The sequence below is a fragment of the Crocodylus siamensis genome, chromosome 7 (genome assembly GCF_052110815.1).
Source record: "Crocodylus siamensis isolate JL-2025a chromosome 7, ASM5211081v1, whole genome shotgun sequence".
In the NCBI taxonomy this organism is placed as follows: domain Eukaryota; kingdom Metazoa; phylum Chordata; order Crocodylia; family Crocodylidae; genus Crocodylus; species Crocodylus siamensis.
Window position 1 is genome coordinate 53,391,944 of NC_143401.1, and position 25,419 is coordinate 53,417,362.

The window sequence follows — 25,419 nt, forward strand, 5'->3', positions numbered from 1 at the left end:
TCAGTATGGCACAGAGTAAATTGTCTTGTCTGACACATCAACGTAATTATAAATGGGGAATCATCATAAAAAAGGTGCTTTAAGAGCAAAACCTGAGACCCTGCTAAAGAATGTTGATCAATAACCTGCAAGAAAATGAAGTTGTTATTGAAAGTCTACAGATGGAGGAGAAAAATAATGAAGACAGATCCCACAAGAAGGGGGTCGAAGTGTTAGAGGCATACTGCCTGCAGGCTGAATCTGGCCTATAGAGCCTCTGTAGACTGGGGTGGGGCTTGGGCAGATTTAAGCAGCAGGAGGCTTTGCCTCCTCTGGGAGCTGGAATGTGTTAGGGCTGGATGGCTGTGAGCTATGCCAGTACCATAGTCAGGAATGGGGAGAAGTGGCTGTAGGAAAAAGTCATACTGGCTTGAACCTGACCTGGGTTGATGTGGTCCCTGACTCTGAGTTGCCACCTGCTGATCTAAGACAACATGCAGAATGGCTCCTTGACCAAGAACAAAAGCTACAGGTGGCAGCTGCAGAATAAGGATTTTTTCTCTGGAGAAAGTGACAAAGAAAGAATTGACTTGACTGGTTTCTGATGCATCATCAGCTGAATGTGAGAATGTAGTATAATGCAGCAACTCCATTTTAAGCACATATGATCTCATGTATAAACGTAAGAAGACCAGAGAGGAACCTGGAGGCTGCACTTCCTCTGAATTTGGGTCTGGACTACAGCATATCCAGCACTGCTGTTCACAATTCAAAACGGACTTGGTTTTGGGGTACCAGGCTCAGGTGCTGACAAAGTTAATGTCTAGAGCACAGCAACAAACGTAGGAGGTATTTAAAACGAGATGTGAAGAAAGGCTAAAGGATCTGTTTTAGCTTGAAAGAAAAAGCTCAGGGGAGCCAGCAAACCTCTCTATCTACATAACACCTGTTTCTAAATACGAGGACTACCTCCATAGCCACTGAAAGATTTCCTCACCGAACGGGGAGCAGTGAGACTAAGTCCCAGCCCTGCCCCTGCCAGAGTTAGGTTTGCAAACAGCCCGACAGAAGAGCTCAACCCAAGCCGGTTTCATTGGAGCCGCCGCTCGTGCTCTTCAAAATCTCTGGCTCGGCAGCTGCAGCCGAGCTGCTCTGGCGCCTGAAGCGCTAAGGCCGGGAGCCTCCAGCCTCGTCTCCAGGGCGGCAGCGGGCGCCACGCGTGGGCCGAGCTTCCTCGGAGGCAGAGCCTTTCGCGGGGTGGGGGGTGATCGGGGCTGTAGCTGGAGCCGCAAACGCGCGAGGGAAGAGGAAAGCGGGTGGCAGTGAAATGCCGCAGTCCGGAGGCCTCTCCGCGGGGTTCCCAGACCTAAGCCTCTGGTCACAAACGCCTCCCCTAGGCCCCGCGGCGGCGCTGGGCGCCCAGAAGCCGCAGGCCGTGCCCAGGCGAGTCCCGCCGCTCCCAGCAGCTCCTGGCCTCGGCGCGCCCGGGGCTGTCATTGGGGCGGGGCGAGGAGCCGCCGCCGCCGCAGCAGCAGCATGGGCGCTGCGTGGAGCCTGGTGCGGGGGGCGGCGGGGGTTCGCGCTGCGGTGCTGTGTCCCGCCCGCGGCCCGGTTCTGCTGCGGCACTTGCTGCTTGGGCCGGGGCGCCCCGAGCTTGCCGCGGTACCTTGGGGGCCGGGTCGGCGCTGGGCCCCGGCCGCCCTCGGCCCCGCGCCTCACTTCCTGTGCGCCAGGGCGGGGCTCGCTCCTTTCTCGGCGGCTGCGGAGCACGGCGGAGGTAGCTGCGCGGCAGTCGTGGCGCCTGAGGCCGAGCCACACGACATGCCCGCCGCCCGCCCCGAGCCCCAGCCCGAGCCCGAGCCCCAGCCCGCCCCGGACGGCGCCCCGGCGCGCGCAGGCCGCAGGAGGAAGCGCCAGGTACTGCGGGAGGGAGAGCGCACGAGCCCGGGACCCCCCTTCGGGACCCGGGGCTGTGGCCGCCCAGTCCTAGTCCCCTGCGCCCCGGGCCGGGCCGGGGGTCGGGCCGGGCCGGGCCAGGCCAGGCACGTGCGAGCCGCGGAGCCTCGTGCTGCCGCCGGTATGACGCCATTGCACCGCCGCTTCTGCGGGGGAGGGAGAGGGAAGCGGGGTCGGGACAACCAGGGCTTTATGGGAACGGGCTGCCTGGCTTGTGTAGAGAGCCGGCACAAACCAGGGCCGCGGGTCGTTCCTTTGGCCCCTGCCTTGCTGGTTACTGGGGTGCCCCCTCAGACTCACGGGGCAAAGCCAGGCCTTCCTGCGCTTGGTTGGAGGCTTTTCTCCTTACCTGTTTTTAGTTAGGGTTAAATGGGTGGGCAGGGCTGTGGAATAGGAGCCCCACTGCCAGGAACAGCTGGCAGAGGTGCAGACTTGCTGAACAAGGCTGAAGCTAATGTCAAGAGCTTCAGGAGGCCCCTCCACACTTCCCATCTGGCCTGATCTCTGTTGGCTTTCAATCAGTGCTGCTGCCTCCAGGCATTGTTCAGTTATAGTTCATTGTGTTATCTCAGGGAAGGAAAGCAGGACTCTGGGAAGCTAAAATCTTTCTGTTTCCTCCTTAAGATGCAAGTCATCTGTGGAACGTTTTAGTGACATCAATAATTTACTAATCCCAGTTTCCCCACTTCTTGGGTGCTAACAAGGCACGGCCATGTGTGATAGGCTTTGCGGGGATTCCCTCAAGCTCAGGCAGCATTTAGAGTAGGAGCTAAATTTTATTCTGTGTTTCTTCACTTGGCTGTATGCTGTAACAAATCTCATGCTTTGGGTGAATGTTGAGCAGATGCCAAGTATTCCGTGTACTTGTGATAAAAACATTTAGAGCTTTCCACGTGTTTTTGTTCCTTGTCTCCTAGAAGGAAAAAAAGGAGAAGAAATCTAAACACAGCAAGAAATCCAAGGAGCAGATACCCCAAGCAGAGGAAAATGTTTGTTCTGAAGATGACCTTGATCCTCCTAAACCCAAAAAAATTAAGAAAAACAAAACAAAAGTGAATGGAGATTTTAAAGAAAACAGCTCAGAGCACGAGAAGTCTTCCTCCACAAGCAATGGTGATGTTCACTCAAAAACTCAGTGCAAGTCTTGTGAAACATCGAGTGAAGAATGTGATAGTGATCAAGAGGAGGTAAAGTCATAACCCTACAACTCGTCATTCTACCTGAATTTAGCAGTCTTGCTTAGATACATCTGCATGGTACTGCTACAGATAATTCTGGGCAAAGTTTCTAGCAAAGTTTCACAGTAATGGCAAATCCAGCAGGGCTGGAGTTATGGTTTAAAGTTGCTTTAGCGTCCACTTCTTGTTCTCTCTCAGTTTGCTTTCTCTGGGGAGGTTGGACAACTACTGACTTAACTTAGGCTGCTTGAGTCACAGCAGCCTGTAAGGGTGTGCATTAATTTGGGTTGCTGTCCCTGAAGATTTGATGCTGATTCAGAGAATCAGTGATTCGGCCATAGACACAGCTTTAAATGTCTTTCTACATATCTTGAGGTACCACTGCAACTTGTGTTGGTTGCAGTGCTGGGGCAGATGGAGCGTCCCACAGGAGTGTGTGTGTGTGGTGGGGGGGTCCTCCTTGTGCTTGGTGGCGAAGTACTTCCGGTCCACTTCCAGGTCTGCCAGGGAGTGTATGGGGGTGCCCTCCCACATCTCCCGGCTTGGCAATCTGCCACGGGGGGCCTCAAATGCCTCTCCAGACTCAGGAGGCACCAGTCACCAAGCTGGGAGGGGTGGGGGGGGGGGCCCCAGTGCGCTCTCCAGTGGACTGGAAGTGCTTCTGGTCCACTTCTGGGTCTGTTGCTGAGCGCGCTGGGGAGCCCCCTGCACTTCTGTGGGACGCTCCATGCACCCCAGCATCGCAGCACTCACGAGTTGCCTGCTACCTGTGCCTTGGAGGTACCCCCTCCAGCCCCTGCTCCTCCAGCTGGAAGTGGCTCCCACCCTCTTGGAGGTGTGTGTGGTGGGTGGGAACTGCCCTACCCAAGGTGACAGGAAACAGCAGGCCTACTTGCTGCTGTTCTCTGCCTCCCTGCTTCCCTCCCCCGTGACTCAGTGCCACAAGAAGCAGAGAAGCTGCACGGGGATATTCTCACCCGCCGCTGCTCACCCTGCGCTGCCCTGGCGACGTGTCCTGTGCCTGCCGCTGGTTTGAGGGGAGCAGCCCCACGTACAGGAGGCATGTCACCAGGGCAATGCAGGGGGAGCAGCGGCAGACGAGGAGATCTCTGCATGGCTTCTCTGCTCCCTGTCATGCTGCGTCGCGGGGGAGGGCAACAGGGAACAACAGGCTTGCTTGCCGCTGTGCCTGCTGCCCTGCACAGCAGTGTGTGGACCTCCATTCACGGTGAATGGAGCCTGAGTTGGGTCGTGGGCTGGGGTGTAAGCAGGTGGCTCCCGCTGCTGCTGGTCTGGCCAGGGCCCCATCCATGTGCTGCTGACTAGCCAATCGTGTGCTGCTGGAGGCGGGCACAAAACACCCTCACCCTGCCATTCAGATGGGTGGGGCTGGGGAAGCACCATTTAGTGGTGTGCAGGGCTGGCTGGCACATCCCTCCCCTCCTCTTCCTTTTTCCTCTTTCTCACCCGGGTAAGAGGTGAATGTGCTGGGGGAGATGCTGCTGCTGCGTCCTGATTGTGCTCTGTCCCCACCCTTTGGCATGTACCCCTATAACCTGTCATAGTACCTCTAGGGGGATGCCTACGCCTGGTTGACCATCCTGTGTATTAAAGATAAGTAAAAATGATTTTTATACACCATTCTGTATGGTATTCAAGTCTCTAACTCCATTTTCCCCATAAGCCTTTAGTTTAAACAACCACGGGAACTTTCTAGAACCTAACCCCCACAGTTGGCGAGGTAAACATGTTATAGGTCATTTAAATTATCTGTTTTCATCTTTTGAAGTTGGTTCATTTAATTTAAAGTCAATAAGCATGGTGATGGCTTATGGTAAGTAAATTATTTGCCTATTGCTTGGTGAAGGAACTTTCATCCATAAATATTCTACTTGAAATGATAAGTATTTGTGGTGTTTTGTATTTATTTTCATTTCTTATGTATATGCCAGTTTTGTTCTTCTCCCTGAAGAGCATATAAAAATGACCAAATAGCACAAGGTATATACAGTTTAAAAATTGTTTAACTCCCAAATGTGTATGTACCATGTTGCTGTATCTTGAAAGGCCAAGGAAATAGATCATTTTAAAGATGATTTGGGTTTGTACTAAAGAGGTGGGATTAGGAAGCAAAGATTAGAATGAGTTGTGATTAGAAGCAAAGATGCAGAAGTATGGATTTAAGTGTCAGGGTAGAGGGCTGCAACCAAAATACTTACTCAAGGTTACCACTGGGTTTGTGAAGCCTGTATAGAAGTTTATACCACTACCAGAGCTTGCTCCAGAGATGCTGCCAACCTGTCCTGCAGTCAGGCCTCCATTGTGGTGGAGACTTATCTAAGGGTCTGCTTTTTCCCGAAATTAAGGAGATTGATAATGAAATTATTCTTCAGACTTGTTTTTTTCTCTGATAGGTTAAAATGGGATGTGATGAATTAGAGTAGTGAATTAGCTCTTACAGTTTAACTGAATCTGCTGTTTTATTTTAATCTATAGGAGCTGACTGAAGAAGAAAAAGAAGGTGCCTTCTCCAATTTTTCTATCTCTAAAGAGACTGCTGAGCTTCTGAAAGGTAACTTTTGGGGCAAAAGGCATTCTTGATCTGTTTGGAGCCATCTTTAACAAAAAAACACATTATAAATAACTTGTCCAGAGCTACCCAGTTAGTGACACAAACAAGAGTAAAATCCAGAAGTCCTGATTTCTGAGATCCTCCTGTAACTAGGAGATGCCCGTACTGCTGTTAAGGAGGGTTTCAGTTGCACTGAGAGTTCCCAGTGTGGGCTCATCAAGGCAAGGTTATCTCCTCTGCGACAGTTTCTTTTGCGTATACACTGGAGAAAGGTAGTTGTGGTTTTCTCCCTCACAAGCACTATATAAGGCTATATAACAGGGCACTGTACAGACCTGTAGCATGGGCACTTTGTGGCACTTGGCAGATCAGGGAACAAGCAGGAAGTAGAAGGCTGGGCATGAAATCAGGCAGGAAGTAGAAGGCAGGGCAGGAAATGAAGCAGGGAGCACAGTATAGACAGGAAAGCAATGCAACGTATCTGGCAGAGGAAGGGGATCAGAATGGCCCTCAGGAATGGTGTGAGGCTAGCTTGTGACATGCGTGTCAAAAAGGTTGGCCCCACTGATATAAGAGGTTATATTACATTTATTCTCTACTGTAACTCTCACAGTGTTTCCTGCAAAACTGTTTTCAGTAGCTGTAACTCCATTGTGTATATTGGTAGACTTTTTTCAAGTGTGATGCTTTAAATAATCTGATTCATTATTAGTTACATTTCAGCTCTTAGATCTTTTAACAGTTTTCTCTCTAGTATTGTATTGTCTCTTCTACAATGGTCCTGTCTTGTAACTTTAATCTTGGTGAAGTTCATGTTCTGATTTGTTGTCTCTCTAGATTTTGAGTTCTGTGGTGGCGACTGATGTGTGTGCTACTTAAAAATTTAATTGTTCTGAAGTTACACCTTTAATACTTTAATAGGATGCTGGGCAGTAGTTTTTTGGGGGCTGTGTGTTTTTAACAGAAAATTTTAATTTGTTCTGTACATAAAACAAACTTGAATGATATTAATGTAAATTATAGCCACATTTATGGTGAATGTAACATAAAAATGTCCTTTTTGTCCCTGAAACTAAATTTTGCTTCAAGAAAAAATGTAATTTTTTTGCCAAGTAGGATTAATGAAATGAAATGCGTATTTGCTGTTTACTCCCAGTATCTGATAGAAGAGTTGACGTGATCTGTCCTGTGGATTTGGGTTACTTATCACATAACAGGGCTTTCAGCTGTTTAATTTGACTCTGTGGAGTCATAGCACCATTTAATAAATATCTCGCTGGCTTGGCTTGTCTTGCAGCTCGAGGAGTAAAGTACCTGTTTTCTGTTCAAGCGAAGACCTTCCAGCCCATATATGATGGCAAGGATATAATAGCTCAGGCTCGAACTGGAACTGGAAAAACATTTTCTTTTGCTGTTCCTTTGATTGAAAAGCTTCAGGGAGACATAAAGGAAAGGAAGAGAGGCCGTCCACCAAAGGTATCTTAATTGCTTTGAGAAAAAACTGACGCCTTAGATTTATGGCCCCATTTGACATATTGTCACTTGCGTACTTTCTTCTCCCCTCTGGCTTTTAACTGTCCCTTCTGGTCCTGAATGGTATCACGTAGCCCAGCTCTGCCCCATGACAAGTCCTTGGCAGCATCTTGGTGATAGCGGAGTGCAATGTCATATTTTTTTTGAGATTTGTCTTGCTGTCATACTGTAAACAGATAAAGTACCACAGTTCAATTCTCAAAAGTCCAGTGAGCAGATATCTTGTGTAATTTGTTCCCTTACTTGTAAACTCACTTAGGACGGCAGTCAGGCAAATGGGACTTGTTACAAATCATTAGTGCTTGGGTAGCTCAAATTACCAGTGAAAGTCCCAGTTCAGTTGGTCTCTGTAAATATTTTAATTGTGATTTAACTATTAAATGAATGTAAAGGGATCCTGTTCAAGGTTAGTGCATCTACAGTTAAGTTGTTCAGCTTTTTTATCATTTAAAGCAGACTTGTCCAACATACAGCCTGGGTTGCAGGGTGTGTCTGGCTCAGGACAGAGTGTGTTTGAATATGGCTCGCCAGCCCACTGGGTGATAAAAAGTTCATGATCCGGCCCCACATTCAAAAACGTTGGACACCATTGATTTAAAGATAAGAAACTAATTCCTCCCATTCCTCTACCCTGTCTTTAGTGTAAATATTATCTGATGTTGCTTGGCGGTAGTATTATCTGAATGATGATATTATATTCTCCCCTTCCTACCCTGCAAGCAAGTTCCTGGATTTCTGACTATTTATTTAATCGCTTCAGGTGCTAGTTCTTGCTCCAACCAGAGAGCTGGCAAACCAGGTAGCCAAAGACTTCAAAGACATCACAAAGAAACTCACAGTGGCTTGTTTCTATGGTGGAACACCATATAATGGACAAAGTAAGTAAATATGTAGAAGTCAGTCTTGTACTGGCTGACATTCAGGGTATTGTATTCATGGAGTTAAACTTTTTTCCCCCTGAAGGTTTCACCTCTGTTAAAAACAAACTAACAAAAAAATTAAAGAATCCAAGTTAGGTGTATATGTTTAACAAAAATCTTTATCCAAGTATGTGTTCAAGGGGAAAAGTAATTTTGGCTCTTTTTTAAATTTTGTATTTGATGATTGAAATGCACCTGTTCAGTTTTATGAATCTCTGATCTTGAAACTGAGGCCGCTGCCACATGTTACACTTAACAGGGTACCCAAAGGAAGTGTAATAACTTTTTGGCCAGTTCCTGTCATGCCATTAATTGAACTTGTGGCCAGACTGGTGCTCCCAGCAATGGGAGCTAGCTACTTGCCAGTGCAGGGGGAGCCTAGGATTGTGATTACAGGTTCCCTCTGCACCAGCAATAAGGCATGATGGGATCTGATACTTGATACAACAGGCGTGCTTCCTGGCATGCACATGTGACATGGCAGGAAGCATGATTGTGGGGATTGCCCGTTAGATTCCATCACCGCTTTATTTGTACATTTGTTTAGGGGCCTGAGTAGATGAACTTCGGCAGGACTAATCTTTGAGAAAAACGGGACACATACGTGCACTATACTAATATCCCAGTTTGGAGGAGAATGAAACTAAGCATATCTCATATTTTCTTGTTTCCACATTTTTCTGGCTATTTTCTAATACTGCTTTCAGCTGCCTGGTTCTGCCACTTATGGCTTAGATAGCTCAAAAGTTATTGATGAGCGTTTTGGGGGGTTCATTCTCAGACTTGTCATTTCAAGTTTCCACTGTAGACTGACAACAGGCAGGGTTGCAGAAGAACAGATTGGGAATGATTTCTATGGGAATTTTGTTGTTATACAAATGTGTGGGAGAGAAAAAGAAAAGCTGGAAACTAAGGCGAGAGAAGACAAGCGTTTAAAGTCTGTTAAAATGTTGATGGTTTTTTTAAAGTTAACTGAATGAAGATGGTTCTGAAGGAAGGCAGTCTCATGATGATGTCATAGTTTTTGATTTTAGCATTGCACTTCTTGTAGAGCAGGCTTGTCCAACATATATGGCCTGCAGGCCACCATGCAGCCCGCCAAGGCATTTTTTGAGGCCAGAGGTGCTGGGACAGGAAACGAAAGTAAACATTGTTTTCTCTTGTTCCCACCTCTTGTCCCTCCCCCAGCACCTCAGCAGCTTCCTAATGGCTGCTGAAGGACTGGGGAAAGGACAAGGTTCTCACCTGCACCGCGTCAGCTTGACGTTGCCGACTTGGTGCATGTGGGAAGAGGAGTAGCCATGTGCCTCTCGGGACAGGATGAGCCTAGCTGGAGCAGCAGGGGCTCAGCTGCATTTTCCCTCTACCTGCGCCATTCAGTCCTGAGCAGCACACGGCTCTGCCACCACGTCTGCTGGCTGGTGCCAACCCAGGCGAGTCTGTCCCATCCGGAACAGGATGCGGCTAAAGCCGGATTTCACGCATGCTGTTGGGGACAGGAGGAGCCTGGCTAGGTCAGCACCAGCCAGCAGAAGCAGTGGTGGAGCCATGTGCCACTGGGGACTGAATGGCACAGGTAGGGGAAAAATGCAGCTGAGCTCTGGCTTGGCTTGGCTTGTCCCATCCTGACTGGCACACAGCTCCACCGCTGCTTCTGCTGGGCAGTGCAGACCCTCCCGGGTTCCTTCTGTCCCCAGCAGCTTGTGGGAAGCCGGCTTCATCTGCATGCTACTCCGGATGGGATGGATCCAGTCGGGTCACCACCAGCCAGGAAAAGTGGCATGCAGCTGAAGTCAGCTTCCCATGTGCTACTGGGGATGGGAGGAGCCTTGGCCAGGTCTGCACCGGCCAGCGGAAGCAGTGGCGGAACGGTGTGCCGCTTGGGACGGGACGAGCCTGGCCAAAGTGGCAGGGGCTCAGCTGCATTTTCCCCCTGCCTGCACTGGTCAGTCCCGAGCAGCACATGGCTCTGCCACCGCTTCTGCTGGCTGGTGCCGACCTGGCTGGGCTCCTCCCGTCCCCAGCAGCACGTGGGAAGCCAGCATGGGGGGCCTTGGCAGCCAGGGTCCTGGCATGACCTCTGCAGGGCAAAGTGCCGGGAGTCAGTGTCTGCCGGACCTCACGCTCCGGGCTTGCAGCGCTGAGGCCGCCGGGGTTGCATGCGTGGGCAGCCGGGCACCACAGTGAGTGGGGCCGGGTAGGTGGGTGGCCGGGTGAGCGAAAGCCTACGGTGCAGTGGCCGCCTCGCTCCAGCCACCCTTCAGGCAGTGCCGGCTTGTGGGGCTGTACTGCTCGGGGGATGGAGATGTGGAGCTATTTATTTCTCCCTTTCAGTCTCTGGGGCAGTAGCTGGCTGGATGCAGAATGGGTCCCTCCTGCCCCTGCCCACCAACAGCTACCATGAACCTTGCAGTAACAGGCAGGTGCAGTAGGGCTGCACAGATAGGGTCTCTCTGGCCCAGGACAGAGGGTGTTTGAATATTGCTCGCCGGCCTGCTGGGTGATTAAAAAGTTCATGGTCTGGCCCCACATTCAAAAAGATTGGACACCCCTGTTGTAAACGGTCTTTAGTGACTAGCTAAATCAGTTCACCTATAACCCCAAATAAATTTAGTTCTTTTTTTTTCAGAGGTGAAAGGGCAGGAGCCCTAGTTATCTGGTCTTTAGACTAGAAATATTACTATAACTTGATAACAATATGCAAACTGTATGCTTGCATGCTCTCTCTCTCTCTCATTTATGTACTATTTTGCTGCCTTTCCTTCAGTTCTTCACATCCAAAATGGCATTGACATCTTAGTTGGAACTCCGGGTCGAATCAAAGACCATCTTCAAAATGGGAAGCTGAACCTTTCCAATGTGAAGCATGTTGTTCTAGATGAAGTTGATCAAATGTTAGACATGGGCTTTGCTGAGCAAGTAGAAGAAATTTTAACGTTTGCTTACAAGAAAGGTAAGTGTGCAAATTTATTGTCTGCATTTCTGGAAAGTAAATCCTTCTGATTTATCAGGAAAATAATTTAAAGTGAATTATCTTTAGTCCATTCAGCTATGTGAAAAGGCTTCTGGTTATTTGAGTAAGCTTTGCATCATGTCTGCAGAACTAGAAATTCAAATGAGATTTGCTTATCCTTTGCCTTTCCTTTTGAACAAATTAGATCTGTATTGATCTGACTCATTAATATTTTTCCTTCATTGCTTGACTTTAAGTAGGCTTGCACTTGCTCCACTTTAGCTGTTTATCAACACTTATCATATTTTCTTATTTTTTTTTTGTTGAGTGCCTTAAAATGCTTTTCTGTTTGATTGTTAAATTTTGTATGCTTCCCAAATTTCAATATTATTTTTACTGCTTTATAAACAGATTTATGGAATCTGTGAAACGTGAATTCTCTTGTTGTAAGTACTGCTAGAATTATTGATAGTATGTGATTTCTTTCAAAGATTCTGAAGACAACCCCCAGACACTGTTGTTTTCTGCAACTTGTCCACACTGGGTGTATGATGTGGGTAAGAAATACATGAAATCCAGTTATGAACAGATTGACCTCATTGGAAAGAAGACTCAAAGGACTGCTATGACTGTAGATGTAAGTAATGTTATTACTAAGTAGCATCAGTTCTAGAGGTGTACAGTATGGATGATATGAATTACAGTGCCTACATTTAAAAGGTCGGCAATTACTTTAAGTTTCTGTTGGTTGGCTGTCAGATTAGTTTAAGCCATGTAAAGCATTTTTAGATGAACAATACTTCTTATATGAATTTGTCTTCTGGGTGGGTTTTTATTGTTTTTTTAATTAAAAAATTTTTTTAGAGTAACTCCAAAATATGTCAAGCCTTTGTTTTGCTACTATTCTTTTGAGTAACAATAGATACAACATAGATGGATTTTTCTTTCCCTGACAGCATTTGGCTATTGAGTGTCATTGGTCTCAGAGAGCAGCCGTTATTGGTGATGTTATTCAGGTCTACAGTGGCAGTTACGGACGGACAATTATCTTTTGTGAGACCAAAAAGGATGCAAGTGAACTAGCACAGAATGCTTCAATCAGACAGGTATTTGGTTTCTGAAAAGATGGTTGTATTATTAGGCATCTAGGCTATAAATCTGCAATGTGAGGATAGGATCATAGCCATGCAAATAAAGTCAATAGGAATCTAAAATTCTATCATTTGTCCATGAGACACTTCTAAAACATTTCAGGTGTCTGAAACCAGAAGCTTATCCTCCTTGACCATTATCATGTCAGGTTTTGCTTGACTGTAAAACTGTTCAGGATAACAGCTTTTCTTTTTGTGTACTGTGCAGTGCTAAACTTACAGCTAACACTGAACAATTACTAACAATAGTAGAATATAAATACCCCACCTCATACTAACCTGATATTTAAATTTCTGAATTTTAAAAGAATGCATCATTTGAATAATTGGCATATGGGATACACACATTACAGGACTGAAGGTCCACTTTTCTTTAAGAAGTGTTTAAATCTTTAATTTAGGTTTTAGGTGGTCCACTAGCTAGGCCACTTGCACTTTGCATTTCATCCCCCAGTAATGATAATCCTTAATTTACATGGAGCAAATTTTATTTTGATGTTGAAATGAGACGTGAGTATATATGAGTACGTATATGTTCATTATTTAATCAAGTACTGTATAGGTCAAACAGGTAATTTGATTGGCTTGATTTTAATCTGGTGCATTAGCAGTAAACCAGCTAATAACTTTAACTTGTTATGTATTGACACACACACATACTTACATTTTTATGCTAATATAAGTCCTCTGGAGTGAAGTGAGTTTGAAATTGTCTCAGATGTACTGATAATTTCCACTTCAGCTAATGCTCATGATCTCTTAGAGTTCAATTACGAGCTCTCACTTCGTCTCCTATTTAGATTCAAACCACTTTTCTGTAAATATCAGATATAATTTAAACTTGGCTACCCCTAGCAACATCATATTAAATGCTTTCTACCTCTAGCAAGCTCCTCAGTACAGAGTACTTAATCTTGAGTCTGATCTTGCACTAGTTTCAAATAGAGTTACTTCCAATTAACTAGTATAAGTAGGGACCTACCGATTTCACGATTTTCATGTAAACTGTGAATGTGGTAGGTCTCATGCAACAAAAAGTGTGGGAACTGCAAAAAAGCTGGGAAACAGTCAGCATGTGGTGGGGGGGGAGCTAAACCAGAGGCAGGAAGCCGTATTACCCCTGAAGCACGGGAGAAGAGGGGGAGGGCGCAGAAATGGCAACTGGTGCTGTGCTCAGACTGCAAAAACAGGAGGCAGTCCCCATGAATTAGGTAGGTCCTCAAGTATAAGTGAATCAGAATTGGGTCTTATTGCATACCAGCCTATAAATCATGTGGGACTGATACAAATAATAAGATGAAATCTATCAGAAATAATTAAAACTGTAATTCTGGTATCGTGCTTTATCTCTTTTTATATCAGCAATATGGCTATTGCTGTGATTGGCATTAGGGTAGTATAGAACCAGTAGATTTTGGAATCTGTGTCAACTGGATAGTACTAATGCAACAGAATGAGCTCAGTAAATCTTAATTATGTATTCTTATAGGATGCCCAAGTTCTGCATGGTGACATTCCACAAAAACAGAGAGAAATTACATTGAAAGGTTTTAGAAATGGTTTATTTGAAGTCCTTGTTGCAACCAATGTAGCTGCCCGGGGTTTAGATATCCCTGAAGTTGACCTGGTTGTACAAAGTTCACCACCAAAGGTAAGAGACAGAGGAGAAATTAGTCAGTAATTTATCCTTATGTGAAAGGGCAGCAACAACATCTCAGTATTTTATCTGTTTCAAAGGAATAATGTCCTGATTTATTGATGATGTAAATTTGAGGGTCATCCTTGGAGTAGGTTTTTTTCCTGTTACAACAGATACAGAATTTTCCCGTTGAACAACTGCATTTTGTATGTTAATCAGGTTCCCCCCCCCTTTTTATTTTGTATATTTTAAGATGTCCTCCAAAATCTTTTCTGTACTTTTTTACCTTATTTTGAAGTTCATCTGTTTTTCCAGTCCAGTTTCTAAATTGTTTGGTATGTGTAGAGCCTTGATTCATTAAAGTCTATGATATATCCAGGCTGTATCTGGTGTCATTCTCCCATTTTTGTCCTGCAAGGTCTTTTTTTTTTTTTGTGGTTACCAAAAGAGATGTTGTAAAAGTCGCTTTAATTTCCAAATGGTCTGTAAGAGCACACTTCCTTTATGAAGACCTATTGCACATAAATGCTGTTCTTCCCATTACAAGTAATCTGTTTTTCTGTGCTGCTGGGTTAGTTATATTGGTTTTTGCCACTACTTTTTTGGCTGATAGCGATCTGATTTCTGATACAGCCATGTCCAGCTGGTAAGTCCATTGTGGTGGAAGGGGAGGGGAGAGAAGGGGCATGGGGTGGGGGCAGATCAGGGTTCCTGTGGTGAGGGAGAGAGTGGGGCAGGCACTGCCCAGGCTGGGTGTGGGAAGGAGCCATGGCTCATCTGGGAGGAGGGTGGCTTCCCTAATTGTATGCACCCCAGGAGGGCATGGGAGGGGCATGTGCCCCTGGATCTGTGCAGGGCAGGCTGCAGCTGAGTGCTGGGGCTGGGGTTGCACCAGGCTTTTCCCAGTGGGGGCTGGCCTGGGCTGTGCTTGGGGCAGGTGGCAGCAGCAGTGCTGGGAGGGAGCTACAGGGAGGGCTGCAGCCACTCCAAATTTCACTATAGACCCCCCTCTTGGAGCCACCACTGCCTGCCCCAAGAGCAGCTTGGTCTGGCCCACAGCTGCAGCCCACCCTGCCCCCACCCCGCCACAGATCTTAGGGCAGATGCTTCCCTTATACCCTCTGGGGTGTGTGCAGTGGTGGGAGCCACCCTCTGCACCCCCCAGATAAGCTGTGGCTCTGTTCTGCTCCCTGTTCTGCCCCAGCCCCACTCCCTCACTCACCATGGGGGGCCTTGATCTTCCCCCCCACACCCCTTCCCTCCCCTTCCACCACAACAGGCTTACCAGCTTCATTCAACTCTTCAAGCTGCTGGGTTGTGCTCCTCGCTGCCTGTGTGCTGCACTGCGGCTGCGCACATGCACAGGCAATTATCAGCCACACCAGGCCAATTTCCGATGCACTCAATATTTTTTATATTGGTGCTGATCTGATATTTGGACCGATGTATCGGTGAACCTCTAGATATTAGCTCTCCTTCAGTTTTCAGAATGAATTCAAAGATATAAGAGAATATAACTCTTTTCCTACATTTTTCCAGGGCTCTGAACTTGAGTTTAACCCAGGGGCGGGCAATTATTTTGGGCGGAGGGCCACTTACTGAGTTTTGACAAGCCATTGAGGGCCGCATGACAGGCAGCCAGGGGCAGATATTAATTTTCAAAATTTTTTTAGGGATCCTGTGGGCTGGATAGAATGGTCTGGCAGGCCACATCCAGCCCACGGGCTGCATTTTGCCCACCCCTGGTTTAACCTTCTTTTTTTTATGTTCTTAGCAAATTTAATCCTGTGGTCAAATGACAAGTGTTTTTTCATGTTTATTCTTATTTTTAAAGGATGTGGACTCCTACATCCATCGGTCTGGGCGCACAGGTCGAGCTGGACGGAATGGAATTTGTATCTGTTTCTATCAGCGAAAGGAGGAAGATCAACTTAGACATGTAGAACAAAAAGCGGTTAGTTTTCTTGGGGTTTGTTTTCTGTAATAGAGTCACAGTGTCTGACATTACAGCATGCATTTGTGTTCTTGGATAGCTTACAGGGTAGGTCTGCTTAAAACCATACAAATCCATTTTGGGAATACATGGGTCCTAAAATGTTAACATCAGTGTTTGAAAAGCTTTGATATATTGAGCTATACTACACTTGGCAATTGTTTCTTTTTCATTCTATTAAGTAACTCTGACTTTACCATCACTGCTGTACATGAAACTTCATATATACACTCTGTTGTTGAAGGTACTTAAGATTTTATGAGTAATTAAGTTTAAAATTAAATATTTTAAAATCCTCTTCTACCTTACTTATCTACCAAGGCTTGCGTTTGATGATTTGAAATCTCTACAATGGCTACTTTTTCTGTTCTGTTGTATGTTTTTTACTGTTGAAGGGTAAACATGGAATTTTAATTCTTTCTTTGTCTTTTTAGCATATATTGCACATCTTTCCAAGCATCTTTAATGTCTTGCTCTATGATTTATCAATCCATCAGTGCAAAGGAAAAATATCTAAATCTTGTGATTTAAAAGCAGAAGTTTTCAGACAGATGTCATCCAAGAATTCTTTTTTCCCCTCATACTGTGCTTTCCATTTCTTTTGCTTTATTTTCAGTTTCATCCAGCATTTGAAAACCATTCTGCTGCTTATTGTTTGGTGTTTTGGCTAAGACCAGTGTAACATCTCTTTAAATAATTGATAATCCTTGTGTTGTGGGTTTGGACTCTGACAACATATCCAAGCTTTCTCCTTGCTATCATCTCTGGTATAAATATGCAGACTAGGCACAAGTATCTGCAAGTTAGCAAAGATCCCAACATGATTTTTTTTATATTTCAGGTGAAATAAAAGTTATTTATAGTTAAATAAATCCTGAACAGAAGATTTTCCTACTCAGCACTTGAAGTGGAATAGAGGCATCTAAAGCCAGACTTGACTATGATTTAACCCATTGAGTACGATAGGAAAAAAAAACCTCTTGATCTGCAATTCATGGTTTCTTCTCAATTTCAGGGAATAATATTTAAGCGTGTAGGTGTTCCTAGTGCAACAGAGATCATTAAAGCTTCCAGTAAAGATGCTGTCAGGTATGTTTGCTATCTGCTCATCATTCTAAGATGTTTTGAACTTGTTAAGCAGCAGTGCTGTTGTTAATGTGGACTACAGGTCAGCTCTGGTATATGTACCAATATACCTCTGTGCTTTCCTGCATGGACCAGTAGATTCTAATAAGACAATGGCAATGAACGTCTGTATGTCAGAGACCCTCGTGCAGTGAAATTCTCCTTCAAAACACATTTTGTTGAAAGTGTTTTTAATTTATGACAAAACAAGTTTAAATATGTGGAACAGAGAATTACTACCAGGCAGGTGATACAGTTTTAAGCAGAAGTAAGAGTGCGCCCCTGTCACAGGTGTGTGTTGTATTTCGTTTGCCACATGCTAAGTTAGGTTCCTTGTTAAGATTTCCATGTTGACTTTGTGCAGCTTCAGTCCTAACTCCATACACATCTGACCCTTACTTGATAGAAATTGCTTCCAGCTGGCATTTATTCTAATGCTTCTCTGTTGCAGCAGATTTGTATTTCCTGTGCTAAGAGCATATATTTGACTGGTTCCTGTATATCACCTTTATACCTGAGAAGTGCTTCACAAGTCCATGTCAAATATGATGTGACCTTTGCCTAAAACTATCCAAGACTCCTAACTTGGGCACTGTTAGTTAAGCATAGACTTGAGTCTCCCATTTCTGCTAATACTTTTTTATAGTGATAGCGTAGTGTAGATCAGTGGTGCTCATCTGGCCCACAGGGCCAGTCCACAGGTCAGATCAGGCCCTGTGTATCAGTATTGGGCCCCATGCCACCTCCCCATAATCCTACTTGGACCTGTGCTGCTCTGCCGTGACTGGCCCCAGTCAGCCCCAGGGCCAGGCTCTCCAGCCCCTGGGGCTCACTCTGAGTCCAGAAATTTTGATAGCAGGGGAATGGCAGTTAGCTGCCACTGCTCCCTCGCACCAAATTTTTGGATCATGGGAGAGCCCCCCCAGCCAGATGAAAAGGCCTGCAGGCAAGGGGTTGTGTGTGCTTGGTCTAGACCAGTGGGGGCTGACCTTTTTTTCAGGCATGCTGCAAATTAGCTCCATGACATCCCCAAGTGCCACTCTGATCCCCTTCCCCTGCCTAATTTCCTGCTCTGCCTTCTGCTCTGTCTGCTGCCATATTGCCTGTCCCCTCCCTGGTCTGCTGCAAGCCAAATGTAGAGACTTTTCTTGCCATTGGCCACTTTTGATCTAAACCAGGGACAGGCAGTTATTTTGGGCGGAGGGCTGCTTACTGAGTTTTGGTAAGGCACAAGGGCTGCATGAGCGGCAGCCAGGGCAGATAAATTTTAACTTTCTAAATTTTTTAGGGGCCCCACAGGCTGGATAGAATGGCCTGATGGGGCCCCATCCAGCCTGCAGCCCAACATTTTGCCCACCACTAGTCTAAACAGGTGAATGAGTCCTTACTAAGCAATGCTTGTTGTTATTCAGAGCAAGGTGATCCAGCTTCTGAGCACGTGGGGGGCTGTATGCCCTCTGTTGCGTGCTGCAGGGGCCACATCATTGGTGTTCCCCTGGCTGCACCATGCTTTGCACCGTGTGCCCCCATGCTGTAATTGACCCTGCTCCTCATTGAGGCCCCACATTTCCCAAAGCTGCTCAGTCATGGGCTGCTCAGTCATGGGCTGCACTGCTGCACCTCAGGGAAACAGAAAATAAGGCGAGGGAGGGGGAAGAGCGGGGGAGGACTGCTCTCATATTAACTGTGTAGGTGGCCAGTGACTGGTCCTTCCATGAGATCCTTTCCAATCCCAGTACTCTGGGGGAGGGATGGAGAAACAGCATAAAAAGCAGCATTGTTTGAACTGGCCTGCTCTCTGTCACCCGTGTCACGAGTTTTGCTTTTCAGCAGCCTGAGGTGCAGTTTCCCAGAAACCCTGGCATCTATCTCCTTACAACCTGGCAGGCTTCGTGGCCTCAGTAGGGGCTAGCATGCCTACGCACACATGCACGCACGCACGCACACACACGACACAAGTTTTGCTTTCAAGAATTTGAGATGCAGTTTCCCAGAAATCCCTGCATCTATGTCCTTGAAACTTGGCAGCCTTCGTGGCCTCAGAAGGAGCTACCATTCTTGCAAGTTCCATCTGAATCAGGCAAGAACTGACAAAGTTATAGGCAGTTTTGTAGTTCCCCATTATAGCCTATGGGCAAAACGTCAAAACAGTTTTGATGGGACAGTGGTTCCAAAACTTGAAACAGAACACTGTCCCTTCAAAACGGAAGTCAAAACAAAATGGTGCTGTTTTGCACAGCCCTACTATTCTGCCCTTCCTATCTGACTAAGTAGGAGGAGAGGTTTGTTACCAAGGTGTAGGTTGAGAACAGCTTGTGTGGTGAGGTACCAGGCTGGAGATGTAAATTTAAGCCTTCTGTTTTGGTCTTGCTCCCTTTGCCAGTTGCATCTACTAGTGCAGGGGTCAGAAACCCTCAGCATGTGTGCTGAGCATGGCACGCAAGGCCTTTTTGCTTGGGGCACCACTGGCAGCCCAGGCTCTAAGCAGCTGCTGCCAGCAACAGAGCCCAGGCTGCAAGCCCTGCTGTGAGCAGACCAGGCTCCGTGGGCCGGCTGCAGCTGGAAAGCTGCAAACAGCTGCTCCAGGCTCTGGCATGTTGGCACTGTGGCACCTTCCAAGGTAGACATTGTGGTTTTTTCAGCAGTCCAGCCAAAAAAAGTTGCTAACACCTGTACTAGTGCATTCAAACAGTCTGCTCTAGGAGTAGGAAGCACCTTATCTTACTTCTCTCTCAGTAACATTGTGAGTAACAAAAGTGCATTGACAAATCCTGAACAATTACCTGTGTATTCTGGTTGATGGTGAATGCAGGAGACTCTTTTTTTGGGAGTGGCGGTGGGGGCATGTGCAGAACATAAAATAAGGAATTCCTTAGCTCAGTAATTCAAGGGTGCTATGAGATACCATGCAATCATAGGTGTGCAAACGTGATTCATAAGGTAATCCCAAAGATTTCATATAGGAATCCACAGTGTTAAAAACATTCTGACCTGTTGTGCTCTGTCTGAGTTCTTTGCAACAGAAAAATTGCTGTAATATTTTTCCATAGTCAAAAAAACAAGTGAAAAGTAAGAGCTGGAACTTTCCAAGGTTTGCCTTAAATCTAGTGAGGAGCCTTGAGCTGAAAAAGGTTGAGGTCTACTGACTTAGCTCAGAATTGCAAGGCAAAGGCTTCCTAGTGCCACACTACTCCTAAGCTCTGAGCAAGTTTTGACTTGGACAAATTGCTTAATATTTTAAAAGTAGCTAGGGTGCTTGTGACAAACCTCATTATCAGAGCGTGGATATTTGGCATTTTTGTCAGCATGCCTGAGTTGGCTGCCTATAAGTGATGCACCAGCAATAACTAGACACCTCTGAAAATCTTGCTCTTAATTCTTAAATTAGTCTCTAAAGTTCATGAAATATCTCGTGAACAATTAAATCTCCTAATGTAAGTCTTCTGTGTATTGACCTATCATGGTTTTGCTGTCAACACTCAGGTTTTTGGATTCTGTTCCTCCTTCTGCCATCGACTATTTCACACAGTCAGCTGAGAAGCTCATAGAGGAAAAGGGGGCAGTCAGGGCCTTGGCTGCAGCATTAGCTCACATCTCTGGGGCTACTTCCATTCAACAGCGATCCTTGCTCTCCTCGGATGTGGTAAATAACGTTACATAGTACTTCTGTGTTCAGAAAACCATATAAACAAATCCTCCTAACAGCTATAGAGGGTTTGTGTAGTAAATGTTAAGCAGTGTGATGTATATTAGTAAGTTTCACAAGGGCTAGCACCCTTTGCCTCTCTCTATCTGAAATGGGCCCAAACCAACGTTCTCTGGCACTATTTGGGTATAGAGATCTGATGAAGTAAACTTGAGTGCACAAAAGCTTGTGCTGTATATATGTCTGTCATAGTCTGTAAGGTGTGTATCTGCTCTACCTTCTATAGAGGTTATCTCTGTTCCCCTTAACTAGGTACTGCCAAGCTGTTAACCCAGTCCAAATGGAGCATCCTTCATTGCTTTTAATAGCTATTCCCAACTTTCCAGCCAATACTATAGAAAACTGTAATAGTGTCATGGAAATTATATTGAAGTTTCTTATGCTCGTGGGGTTCTATTTGTTGCAGACTTGGTCTGTCTCCTTATAAAATGTGCTAAATATCAGCATCTCTTAAGGAAAGGAAAAAGTGAGTGGAGGTATCTGATTCCAGGGAAAACCTTCCCCAGTTTATTGATGGATGGTAATCTGTAGAGGTGCACCAATACATTGGTCCGATGTTGGATCAGCACCAATATAAAGAAAATCGAGTATATCAGAAATTGGTCTGAAGTGGGTGATTTAATTTGGCTGATAAATGTGCATGCATATGCGCAGTTGCAGCACAGCATGCAGGCAGTGAGAAGCACAGCCTGGCAGCTTGGAGCCAGCAGCTGGTAAGTCTGTTGTGGTGGAAGGGGAAGTGGGAGAGAAGGAGCATGGTGGGGGAGATCAAGGCCCCCATGGTGAGGGAGGGAGTGGAGCTGGGACAGGTGCTGCCCAGCTGGGACAGGGTGTAGGGTGGAGCTGTGGCTCATCTGGGGGCAGGGGCAGCTCCTGTTGCTGCACATGCCCCTGGGTCTGCGTGGGGTGCCAGCAGGGTGGACTGCAGCTGGGGCTGTGCCAGGTTCTTCCTGGTTCATTGGGGGTGGGGAAGGGGAGTTGTTGTCAGGGCAGGTGGCAGCAGCACTAGGAGAGGGGGCTACGGTGAATTTTGGGGTTGCTGCAGCACCCCCCCAGCCCCGCTCCCAGTACCGCCACCTTCCACCCTGAACACAGCCTGGCTCGGCCCCTGCTGGGAAGTGTCCAGCACAGCTGCACCCCCAGCCTGCAGCAGCAGCCCACTCTGCCCGTGCCCCATGCAGATTCAGAACTGTATGCCCCCCCGCTGCCCTTCCAGGCTGTGCACAGCGGCATGAGGGCCCCCCCCCCCCATGTCTCACCAGTGAGCCATGGCTCCATCCTGTGTCCCAGCCCAGTTGGGCAGCCCCAGCCCCACTCCTCCCTCACCATAGGAGCCTTGATCTGCCCCCCACACTCCTTTCCTCCCCACTCCCCTTCCACCACAACAGACTTACCAGTTGCATGCAGCTCTCCATGCTGTATTGGAAATCGGATCCATATAGGCCAGCATGCCTCCTTAAAAATCTGCTGTTGGTATTGGCCCCCAAAATCTGTATTGGTGCACCCCTAGTAATCTGTTTTGGAATCAGTACAGTACTCTGTGGCCAGCTTTCCGTATAATGACCTATGCACAGTTTCATTTATTTGTTGAAATCTTTGTGTGGGGATATATGTGCCACTTTCCAAAGTATATGCCACCTTCCAGTGTTCCTCCACTTCCAACAAAAAACCCTTTAAAAAAAATAAACCACCCCAAAAACGTTAGTCGACAACAGTTTGCATTCTGTCAATAGGCCGCTGACGGATGTTAATTTTAAAGGCACAGTGAAACCCTATCCCCAATCCCAACAACTGTGCCATGCATGGCTGGATGCACTATTTTGGGGGACAGTTATCAGATACCAATCATATACTACTTGCCAGTGCAGGGAGAGCCTGGGATCATGATCTATTGTGATCATGATCGCAGAATCCCCCCCCGCTTGGCAAATTGTCAGGCATCCAGCTTTCAATCAGCTGACTATCTGCTGCTTGTCAGCAGGTTAAGGGCCTTACCAGGATATTAGCTCATGGTTGGCCGGGACCACGCCAGACCTAGTTGGAGACCCTGGTGCAATCCTAGCATTGCCGCCTGTTCAAAGCCTGATGGAAACCAGCCTAAAAATGGAAACTGTACAAAAAAACGTGTAATATTTTTTTGGCTGGCTTCCCTTTTTGTGGCACCATTAATTCCCTGAACATATGGCCAGGTTACTACTTAAAACATGATTAACAGATTAAGTGTAACATTTTTCTGGGGGTTTAAATAGATGACCGGCCTCAGCTTCTGGAGGTTTTCGGGAAGTCCTTTTATTAGCAGAACTGCAAAGCCTCCAATATTACCATACAGTTTCAAGGAGGTATACAGCAGGTATGACTCATTGGCCAGATTAGATATAGTTTGCCTCAAACAAGTTTAGCTTCTCATTGTAAAGGTATTTTACTGTTTGTTTCTTTATTTTTTTTAAAGGGATACGTGACAATGACATTAAAATGCTCAATAGAAATGCACAACATTGGCTATGCTTGGCGAGGACTAAAAGAACAGCTTGGTGAAGAAATAGATAATAAAGTATTCAGAATGCGTTTTCTCAAGGGAAAGACGGTAAAATGGATTGCCTTTTTTGGTGCATGGGATTTCTAATTTTTTGGTTGGTGTAAATGGACAATTTAAATGCATTTTCTTTAATTCCACTGAAGCTTGATAATGGCTTTGGCTTTAAAATAAGAGCCTCAAAGTTGGTAAAAGATGTTTATGTTTCCAATGGAACTCAATGACAAAGAAGGTAGTTTTCTGTTTATTACAATTCTCTATCATGTTACATCTAGATTTAAATCAATTCTGTCCCATTGTTGTCCATTCTTGTTTGCTAGGTATTCAGTATTCATCAGTATAGTCTTGTATTCTTGATATAAATATGCTGCCATTTGTATCAAAAACATTGAGAGAGAAATTGCAGAAGACTAGAATCCCCAATTAATAAGCATTTTGTCAGCACCAAGCATTTACTTCTGCAAATCTGAAATTGTTACATGTCCCTCAGTATATTAAAAAGGGAAGGGTACAAGTGGAACAGGCATACAGCAGCTGCTAACTCCTGGCTGCTGTATTACATTTAGGTTCACCTGGAATTAATAAATAATGTTTCAAACGTCTATTCTGTGAAGTTTAATTTTACAAAAATCTCTTTCTGAATGCCAGTAGAAGAGTAAATGATTCTCTTCTTGCATTTAGGGTGTGTGCTTTGATGTCCCTGTAGCTGAATTGAGTCATATACAGGTATGTTTGAGTTGCTAGGTGGCCTTTAACATGTTTCTAATACTCTTAGGCTGCATATTGTAGCTGGAAATTGAGAGATTGTATGGTTGATAGTAAAAGGCTTTTTCACTAAAAACTTCTGTGCAGAAGGACCCCTGCCCATTCATTGCGGAGTACAGTATTGCATCTATCCCTCTCTAAATGCGTTTCTTTGGTCCTAACTCTTGCTTGTCCATCTGTTGCCCTTACCATAAACATCATCCTTTTTGTTTGTTTTTGTTTTTGTTTTTGTTTAACAAAATCGTGTATTAGTTTTTGTGGAGGCCTTGGCCTTCCAACTGCCACCAACTCATTTGACTGAGAGTAGTAATAGTATCTGACTCCCCATTTCTGCTGCTTGTGATTTATGTTTGTATTTTGTCAAGCTTTTGAATTTTAAGGGTTTGCAAAATAAGGTACGGCTTTCTCATAAAAGGGGTCTGATTAAGTAATTTGTTGAGTGGGGTTTATTTTGAAATGTCTTTTCAAAGGGGTTTTCAACTTCGGGGAAGGGACGGGGGAGAATGAGTTTTTGTAGACTACAGCTTACATAGTCAGATGAACATTCTACCCTGCCTTGCCATGTGGCTAACAACCCATCTGAGAAAAAGTATTCTTGCAGTTTTTCACAAGATTTGTAAGGTTCTGTGCAAACAGACATGTGATTTGAGGCAGGTACATCCTCTGTTTTGTTTGAATGAACACAAGAAACTCCTTTTTTTTTTTTTTTTTTTTTTTTTCTTTTTCCAGGAAAAATGGCAAGATTCAAGGCGCTGGCAGCTGGCTATAGCCACCGAGTTACCTGAGCTAGAAGAAACACCACGTGAGGCAGGCCAAGGGTTCTCCAATTTCAAGAATGGGAGACAAGGCAATAACTTCTACAGAAATGATAGATTTAAAATCAGAGGTCAGAAGCGAAGTTTTAATAAAGCATTTTGATCACCAGCTTGATTCACGTTTTAATGCAGATATGTAACTGAATGAAAGTAAAATTTATTGAACATTCCTGTTTGTTTTTAATACTTACCAACTTAATCCTGCTAGCCATAATCCTAATACAATCACATTGTTTTCAGAAGTATTCTAATATAGTTTCTATGTGCTAAATTAATAGATTTTTTTCTCTGGGTAGTGTGAGACTATCTTAGTTGGCAGTGCTTAGACAAAAATCATTATCAGTGGTGCTACAGGAATCAGTATTATTGAGGGCACTGAGTCAGAGTCCTGATCTGAGAGCAAAAAAGTTAGTTGTCCAGTGTGTCTAATGCATGTAAATTGTAGGCAGCCTAATCCAAAGGATGACATAGAGGACTGGAAATCAGGAACTCAGAGTTCTCTTTCTAACTTGGACGTAGTTTTCCTATATTATCTTGAACTTCAGTTTCCTTATCTGCCTTTTGCAAATCATTGTGAGGTCATGTGATGTTTGGCCCACTA

General features: G+C 45.5%; 1 protein-coding gene across 1 annotated transcript; it reads left to right on the forward strand.

Moving 5' to 3' along the window:
- The first annotated feature begins 1,489 nt into the window (after positions 1-1,489).
- Positions 1,490-24,927, forward strand: LOC149859802 (nucleolar RNA helicase 2-like). Its single transcript, XM_090058450.1, has 15 exons — positions 1,490-1,896; positions 2,853-3,122; positions 5,610-5,685; positions 6,983-7,161; positions 7,979-8,096; positions 10,906-11,091; positions 11,583-11,728; positions 12,048-12,197; positions 13,732-13,893; positions 15,716-15,835; positions 16,890-16,963; positions 20,483-20,642; positions 23,155-23,289; positions 23,920-23,964; positions 24,733-24,927. The coding sequence occupies exons 1-15, from the start codon at positions 1,516-1,518 to the stop codon at positions 24,919-24,921; spliced, it is 2,391 nt and encodes a 796-aa protein (XP_089914576.1). The 5' UTR covers positions 1,490-1,515; the 3' UTR covers positions 24,922-24,927.
- The last annotated feature ends 492 nt before the right edge of the window (positions 24,928-25,419 follow it).